This window comes from Cannabis sativa, chromosome 8 (assembly GCF_029168945.1).
Source record: "Cannabis sativa cultivar Pink pepper isolate KNU-18-1 chromosome 8, ASM2916894v1, whole genome shotgun sequence".
NCBI classification, from domain to species: Eukaryota; Viridiplantae; Streptophyta; class Magnoliopsida; order Rosales; family Cannabaceae; genus Cannabis; species Cannabis sativa.
In genome coordinates, this window is record NC_083608.1 from 31,752,415 (window position 1) to 31,761,522 (window position 9,108).

The 9,108-nt window shown below is 34.8% G+C and overlaps 1 protein-coding gene across 2 annotated transcripts; it reads left to right on the top strand.

The window, feature by feature from the left end:
* The first annotated feature begins 3,084 nt into the window (after positions 1 to 3,084).
* LOC115699628 (uncharacterized) lies at positions 3,085 to 7,488 on the top strand. Of its 2 annotated transcripts, none has more exons than XM_030627130.2 (8): positions 3,085 to 3,737; positions 3,833 to 4,439; positions 5,336 to 5,452; positions 5,801 to 5,979; positions 6,064 to 6,160; positions 6,257 to 6,334; positions 6,463 to 6,564; positions 6,968 to 7,488. In XM_030627130.2, the coding sequence occupies exons 2-8, from the start codon at positions 3,957 to 3,959 to the stop codon at positions 7,100 to 7,102; spliced, it is 1,191 nt and encodes a 396-aa protein (XP_030482990.1). In that variant the 5' UTR covers positions 3,085 to 3,737; positions 3,833 to 3,956; the 3' UTR covers positions 7,103 to 7,488. The 2 variants fall into 2 exon arrangements, with proteins under 2 accessions (XP_030482990.1, XP_060958763.1); XM_061102780.1 differs by having other exon boundaries at positions 6,067 to 6,160.
* The last annotated feature ends 1,620 nt before the right edge of the window (positions 7,489 to 9,108 follow it).

Here is a 9,108-nt window from a genome sequence, read left to right on the forward strand (position 1 = left end):
TGCGAGATTACTTGAATCGGAAGAAACCTGACCTTCGCCAATAGCTTGGTCCAAAGCAAGAGGATCCAATCCAATTGCGGATAAACGAGCTGGAGGACAAGTTCAGGAGATATCAAATGGGGGCATTAGGGAAACTATCTAGATACAACTCTGACGAGGAACTTGAGCCGTATCACCCATATATTATGAATACCCTTTTCCTTCGGGATTCAAAAACCCTCATGTTTCGTCTTATGACGAAACCACAGATCCGGTCTCGCATTTGAATAACTTTAACACAATAATGCGAGCGAGTAATGTGACGAACAATTTACGCTGTATTTTGTTCCCCACCTTGCTTATTGCGAGCAGCTGTTTAACAAATTTACTTATCATTCAATAATTTCCTAGGACTAGCTGTTCAAAGATCTCAAGAAGCAGTTTCAGGCCGCTAGGGACAGGCGACCTAAAGCGGCCTCGCTAACCAATATAAAGCAACAGCCTGGCGAGACACTTAAGGCTTACTTAAGTTGTTTTAGCATGGTTGCCGCTAGGGTTAGAAATTTGGATGACAGCATGCAACTTACAGCCCTTCTGGCGGGGATCTCTACTGATCCATTAACTGCAAGGGGCGAGTTGCGGGATGACTTACAAGGACGTCCAGTGAGAAGCATAACTGAGTTCAACGAAAGGGCTCAGGTGTTTGTCCAGAAGGAAGAAGCCCGAAAGGAAATGAACTTGTTGAAAACGGGCTCGGGAGGTAAACCAAACAATGTTTCAACACGTACTGCTTCCACGAGAATTGATAACTTGGGGGCTTCTGGTCTGAAGAGAAAAAATGGAATTAAGGAACAGTCGAAGGAGAGAAGAAACAAAAGAAGCATGACAAATATGTGCCAATGTATACTATCTATACCGAGCTTAATGAAACTCGGGAGAATATTTACCTCGCACATGAGCAGAAGGTAGCCTTCGGCAAACCCGAGCCTATGAGGAATTCGAGAAGCAAAAAGGATCCTAACAAATATTGTAAATTCCATAAGGATATTGAGCATACGACCGATGAATGTCGCCAACTAAAAGAAGAGATGGAAAGTCTCATTGCTCGAGGCCATTTTAAGCAGTACGTGAAAAGACAGGGCTAGGGATGCAACCAGCCCAATAAAGAACGAGCAGTCAGTCTTTGCCCTAGAACCTTCCAAGAAGGTGAAAACTGAGGAACTTCCCATTACATTCACGGAGGAAGATGAGAAAAATGTGAGATATCCTCACGTCGATCCATTTGGTGATAACCATTCAACTCACCAATAAAAGGATCAAGAGGGTGTTAATAGACAATGGGAGCTCGGTAAATATCCTTTATAAGGATACCCTAAAGAAAATGGGGCTCAAAAATGCCAAGTTAAGGCCTTGTATGGTAAACCTTCGTGGATTCACCGGAGATAGCATTGATAGCCTTGGCATAATCGAGCTCACATTAACCTTAGGCGAGGAACCTTTAACTGCTACTGTTATGCAAGATTTCTTAGTTATTGACCTGCCCTCGACTTACAACATATTGTTGGGTCGTCCAGCACTGATCGGACTAGGGGCAGTCAGTTCGATCAAGCACTTATCCTCAAAATTCCAAACACCAGATGGCGTGGGAGTAGTGCGTGGCGACCAGATGCTGGCTCACGATTGCTATCGCATAGAGTTACAGCATAGAAAAGCCGGTCATCAGTTAATGACAATCTTAGCGGAAGAAAACGAGAAGAAATATGAAGATCTTGATCCTCGAGTTCAAGATGAAAGAAACTGGCTAAAACCAATCGAAGAATTGGAAGAGGTTATTCTCGACCCAGGAAATCCCACAAAATGTGTATACATTGGGAAGAACCTGGAGGAGCAGCTCAAATAGCAGCTAATAAGCTTTTGGAAGGCGAACCAGGATCAGTTTGCCTGGAGCCATGGAGATATGATAGGGATTGACTCTAATACTATCTGCCATCACTTAAATGTTGATCCAAACTACCCAGTAAAGAGACAGAAAAGGAGGCCCTTGGATTTCGAGAGGCAAGGGGTACTAAAACAGGAGGTTGACAAATTGTTGGCCAATGACTTTATACGCGAGGTGTTTTATCCCTCGTGGATAGCCAATCTTGTTCTCGTCCTGAAGCCCAACAGAACTTGTATTGACTTCTTCGATCTGAATAAGGCGTGCCCAAAAGACTGTTTTCCACTTCCCAGGATCGACCAGTTAGTGGATGCAACTACTGGGCACGAGCTTATGTCATTTATGGACGCATACTCTGGATATAACCAGATAAAAATGTACGTCCCAGATCAAGAACATACAAGCTTCATAACCAACATACACGCTTCTTACAAAAGTAAACTAAGCAGATTAAACTCAAACTGAACTACTATTATTCATTGTCTTATTTACGTTACTGATGTTTTTATTCGCTTATTCACATTTAATTTTTTGAGTATTTGCCACTCTAAGTGAATACTCACACTTTTGTACATGAGTGTTCTTATTAATCTCGAATACTCATAATTTTTTGTATTTTTTATTTTTTCTCTGACAACAATATTAAATAAAATATATATCTATATATTTTTATTAACTCTTTAAGAGTTATTAAAATGTTTCTACCATAAGAAAATTATAAATAATTAAGTATTACATTTTGTAAACATTAAATATTTTACTGCCGCCCTTTCAAAAAAAAAAAAAAATATTTTACTGCGGCAAATATGTCAAATATGTAATAATTGAGAAGTTTTTTTTTAACTATGAACTTACTTTTTTTTTTTTAAAAAAAAAAATATTTTTTAATTCCCAACTAAAATGTCAATACTAAAAATTTAATTATACATAAGGGATTTTCAAAAAAAAAAAAAAATTATACATAAGGGAGTGTAATTTTTCAATCTCATTCATCAATAATCATGGAGGGCATCACTTTTCCAAACTTTACCATCAATTGAAATTGTAAACCTACCTAACTCTCTCTCTCTCTCTCGATTAACGTCTATCCATAATATCCACTCAGTTTCTTCTGTCTATATATTTATAACGGTCCAAAAAATGTATTTATAGAAATAAATTGAATAAAAAAAGACCCACTATATTAAAAAAAAATTCCTTTTCTCATTTTGGACCTCTTCCTTACCTTTCTCTCTCTCTCCAAGATTTTCTTTGTTCTACAGCCAAAAAAAGGAGACCACTTCAGAATCAGATCATCCTATTCCTATTTTTACATCCTATCCGCTTTTGCTTAAATTATCCTCCAAATCCGGATTTCCTTGATCCTTGTAACCCCTTCCTTTTATTCATCCATTCCCATTTCATTTTCCGCCTAAAATTAGACAATATCTTAACACTTTCTTTAATCAAAAACCCCATTTCACTAACCAATTTCTCTTTGTAATTGCATTGATCTATTTCTGGGTTTTGCCTTTCTCTTCATTCTTTAACCTGAGTTCTTCCTTTTCTTTTCTTTTTTTGTTTAATTTTTTCTTTTAAATTCATCTTCTTTGTTTTGAATTTTCACTTGGGAGCCCACCTGAAAAAGGAAAAAGGAAAAAGGTACATTTTTCCCCTTTTCCGGTGGAGTAAATACACACACACACATATATATATATATATATATTAAACGCAATTTGGACTTTTTCTCTTTTTGGAGGAAAACCCAACTAACCATGGCCATTGGAATGTGAGATTTTGGTGATATCCTGTGTCTGCAACTCTTCATTCATGGATTTTTGAGGTACCCTGTTGAAATTGGAGCTTCTTCTTTGGTTTTCTTTTTTCAAACTTAAGTTTCTTAGACTTTAACATTCGACCGTTTCCATGGGTTTTTAGCTGGTGTTTCTTTCTTGCTTGACAAGGGCATCTGACCCCTAAAGGTTCTATCTTTCTTTCTCTCTCCATCTATTCGTCTCTTCCTTTATCCCTCTTGATCTATCACAATAACCCAGAAGCCAAAATGTATGGGACTCAAAGCAAAAGAGACCTTGCTTTAGAATTTCAATCCCAGATACCGATTCTGAGGCCCAGCATCCATTCTAGGAGGGCTAATCTCACTGTGAAGTTCCAAGACCTTTATATGTTTACAGTAGAAGGGAATGTTGATGATGTTAATGTGTTGAATGAGGTGAGAGAGAAGGTGCGGAAGCAAGGTCGGGTTTGGTGGGCATTGGAAGCCAATAAAGGTGCAAATTGGTATCTGGAGCCTTCCATATCTGAAGGGATTGCCTTAAAATCTTCTCTTAAGTTTTCCACTCTTGCCAATGCTATTACCTTGAAGAGGCTTATTAGGAAGGGAATTCCACCACTGCTTAGGCCTAAGGTGTGGTTTTCTTTATCTGGGGCTGCCAAGAAGAAGTCTACCGTGCCTGAGAGCTATTACGATGATCTCTTAAAGGCTGTTGAGGGAAAGGTCACACCCGCCACTCGACAGATTGATCATGTTAGTCCCCTTGCTTTAGTTTATGATGACTATTTCCATTATATGTGTAGTTAACTTTCCTTACAAAATTATCTTTTTGATCTTAAAATCCTGGGCAGCTTTATACTATGCACCATGTTGCTTGTCTATTGCCTCCATTTGCAAAAGTTTCTTTTTTGTTTTGTTTTGTTTCCTGAAATGGTGGCTTTTGGATTTTTCTCTTTTTTTTTTTATCTATCTGTTAATAACTTCTGTTTTCCGAGGTATTTTAGTGTATGTTTATTCTTAGAACAAATCAAAACACAAACTTTTCTTGGATTGAATATGTTAATGCTGTACGAGTCATCTGACCATAAAATTAAAACTACAAACTTTTAGACAAAGAGATGGAATCATGTGACACGTTCAGGCATATTGCCGATCATGGAAATATTTTTTAGTTGAAAACCAAAAGTAAGATGATAATATTCTTAATTATGATTATTACTTGTTTGACTTTGAAGTCGTTCAGAAAGATTCTTAAGATGATGTAAACTGAAACATTCTGGTAGCTTTGCTTGTTCTCAAGATCTGGTAGCAGCAGTTAACACAAATGCATCTTTGTTATTACCACAATGTGAATTTGATGAGTGATGCTAAAATCAGTTTGTTCTCTTCTGCTAAGTGTATTATAAACCATTGCTATTGTGCTGGATTAGTGTCTGATTCATGTCAATGCTATGAATGAAAACTTGTTTGTTTGTTATATGGTTCATTATTGAGGATTTAAATGTTGAAGCTTTCGATTGCTTTGTCTATTTATTATTGTTTCATAAATGTCTCAGTACTTTGAAAATGCATATTTGTTGTTCACGCAGATTCTCATTTCACTTTTAAATTTCTTCAAATTTTCATTTAGTTCCGAATCATGTATGCAGGACCTTCCACGAACCTTTCCAGGTCACCCATGGTTGGATACTCCAGAGGGCCATGCTGCACTTCGACGTGTTCTTGTTGGATATTCTTTTCGTGACTCTGATGTAGGCTATTGTCAGGTTGATTCTCCCTCACTCATTTTTCAAACATAACCATTTTCGGCCACAGGCATTGAATTATCAGAAACAAGAATAAGCCTTGTAAAATTTTCATCTAATTTGTATTCTGGAGCTTAAAAATAGTCTTGGTACTTATTTATATATTGTACCTGTTTTGTTTGCTTTTATGCTTTCATTGTATTTGGTTCCTTTTGATCGTTCAGATTGGATCTTTTGAAACATGTTAAGTTTTTGTTAATTTTTTACTGGCACATAAGTGATGGGATTGTTTATTTTATAGTTCTTTATTTGTTTCTTTGAATGGTTTTTTCTTTTGGAATTTTTTGACTTAGACTATTCTTGTTGCAGGGTTTAAATTATGTTGCAGCATTATTGTTGCTCGTAATGAAAACAGAGGAAGATGCATTTTGGATGCTTGCTGTCCTTTTGGAGAACGTCTTGGTCAATGACTGTTATACTACTAATCTATCAGGGTGCCATGTTGAACAAAGGGTCTTTAAGGATTTACTTGCAAAAAAGTGTCCTAGGTAATCTTTTTTTTAATGACTTGGCCATATTATTTATGTTATCTTTTCTCTTACTGGTGTCTCTGAAATTCTGGAAAATAAAAGCAGGATAGCCACTCATCTTGAAGCATTGGACTTTGATGTTTCCCTTGTCGCCACTGAATGGTTTCTATGCCTTTTTTCTAAAAGTTTACCGTCAGAGGTTAGATTAATATTGAGAACTTCTCTTTTTGAAAATTTAATGTTGTTTCTGTGACTTAACACTTCTTTAATGGTGCTTGCTTTGTGATTATTGCAGACAACTCTGCGAGTTTGGGATGTCCTTTTCTATGAGGGGGCAAAGGTGCTATTTCATGTTGCCTTGGCTATATTTAAGGTAGCAAAAGCTGAACCTTTGGATCTTTGGTTCATTTTATTAAAAGAACTAGTGATAATATCCCCCAACTGTTGATCTAGAAAAATAATAAGTCATCACGTAATTGACATTGTGGTCTCTATTTACAGATGAAGGAAGATGAGTTGCTTTTAACTCATCATGTAGGGGATGTAATTAACATTTTACAGAAAACTACTCATCACCTCTTTGACCCCGATGAACTGTTGACGGTAATATTAACATTCTTTTCAGTTATTATTTTATATCACAATGTCAGTGTTCTCTCGCTTAGCATATCGAAACAAATTTGATTGATGGGGCATTACATGTATATGAATATGAAATATTTTCTGGTTGGCTTTCATTGCATCAAAAGTAGACATCTATTTGTGATGGATAACATTACTGATTAGTGAAGATTTTCTGAAGCACAATGAAAATTGCTATCAACAGAACCAAAATTAGTTACTATTGTTCAGATGAAGTATATGTCATCACCTCTGCTTAAATGATTTGTTCTTATTTGGTATGTCTAGTCTACCCCAATTTTGAATGATGACTGAAAGCTTCACAATCCATCAAAAGTTTCTTTTCATTATTGAGGTGTTAAAATGAAACATTTCTATCTTGTAGGTGGCCTTTGATAAGATAGGTTCAATGACAACCAATACTATTTCTAAGCAGAGAAAAATACAAGAACCAGCTGTGATGGCAGAGCTCGACCAAAGATTGAGACGGCTTAATTCGTTAAAATTGGAGGACAAATAGCATCATCCGCTGTGTCAACACGGATCGAAATTGTAGAATGCCACCATGCATGCATCTTCTAGGTGGTTTGTTGCCCTCGAAAGATTTACGGAGAAGGAGCTTGAATCTGTGCCTTTCCTGTTTGTTTCTGCATGGGAAACAAGTAGAACCAAGTAGAAAGTGAGTGCCTGTTGTTTTCAGGATTTTGTAGGTGATAAATGTATATGTTCTTAATATTACCCGTATAACCTGGTTAAACATACATGAAGAAAATCAGGGCATTGTTGTTGCATTAATGCAACTAATATGCCCTTTAATTCCTTTTTTTTCCCCTTAAATGTTATATAGTGTAAAATTGTAATGGGACTAAAAGTTATATTCCTATGAAATACGTTTTTTTATTGTAAGGTTGTTGGAGAACATCTGTCCTATCTTTTTTTTTTTCCTTCAAAATTCTTCTGTCTCGACTTTAATGGTTCTAGAAGTCACTTCGTTGGCCTCACGTTATTTATTTATTTTTTCTTTCCTTTTTTGGTGGGGGGTTACACGGTTGCACGTCACTGAAAATAAAATGGCAAATGAATAACCGTGTGGGGTGGGATGGACTCTAATTTGATTGAAAACCTTTTTATTACAATTTCCCATAGGCTATAAGTTGACCTTCGTCACTATAGCTCCCTAAATTTTTCATCAATCGTGGAGTGATTGATGGGCAAAATTGAGGTATATATTTTTTTTATTTTTTGGTCTTTACCAATTAAGTAAGATTTGCGATATTCACGTGTTTACTTACACTTTTGTCACTGATTAAGTGTTTACAGCGGGCAGTACGGTAGATGATATGATCCTTTCTGTGTTCCATTTTGGGGGTTGCCAAATGCCAATGGCTTCATCTGATTATTGATTAACAAACAAGAGCGTGATTTGTAGAACAAAATAGGTCAAATCAGATCGTTTAACAAACTTACCATACAATATTATTGAGCGTAGCTTTGTGAGAAGTGAAAGATCTGTGTCAGGCGGCGTTTGATGGAAAATCTGTGCCACTTCTAGTTCTACCTCTAAAAATGTCAAGGAGAAAACAATAATAAAATAAGAATAATTAGTATTTTTGTGAATTTTCGGGACTACTGGGAGTTTGCCTCCTAATAGTTGGTTAAAAATTCTCTAAAATATAACAGTTATTAGTTCTGTTTCTTTTACAGTAAAAAAAAAATAGTATTTCTATTGCTTAACTTTCACCAATACAAAATTTTATCTTTTTTTATTAAAAAAATTAATTTTAAAAATTATAATATTATATTAATTTTGAAAAAATATTAAAAAGCTTCATAAAAATATTAAATTAATTACAATATATTAATTTTGTTTAAAAAAAACTTAAATTATTCCTAAAACAAAAATTTCAAACTTTATTTTATTTATAAACACAATCTTAAAAAATTAAACCAAAATTATTAAGAACCTAATAAATAATTTAAATAAACAAAAAAAAATTTGAAGAAAAAATCAAATTTTTTTATATTTATAAACTCATATCCTAACAAATAGAGAAAAATAATTAAAATTCAATAAAAATATAAAATTATTTTGAAAAAAAAAATTAGAAATTAAACTAAAAAAAATATTATATTTACTTAAACAAATCTATATTTTTTTTCAAGAAAAACAAAATTGACTCAAGTTTTTTTTTTTTTTTTTTTGAAAACAATGACTAATATCATTGATAACTGAATAATGTCATACAGGCTAAATGACTATATACAACCAAAAGAATAAAATAATAAAAAGTTATCTAGCCAAACAAGTTGTTAATCCATTCGAAGAGCATGCACAACTAATCCATGTGCAGCCACAAAGGCCGACCAAAGTACATAGATCAGGGACACTCTAGGAAAACTAGATAACAAACTTGTTACATTCTCTAACAATGATCCTAGATCACTGAAAAAAAAAAAAAAAAAAAAAAAAAAAAAAAGAAAGAATGTCTCCTAGCAAAGGTAGACACAATTGCTAAGGGGTAAAAG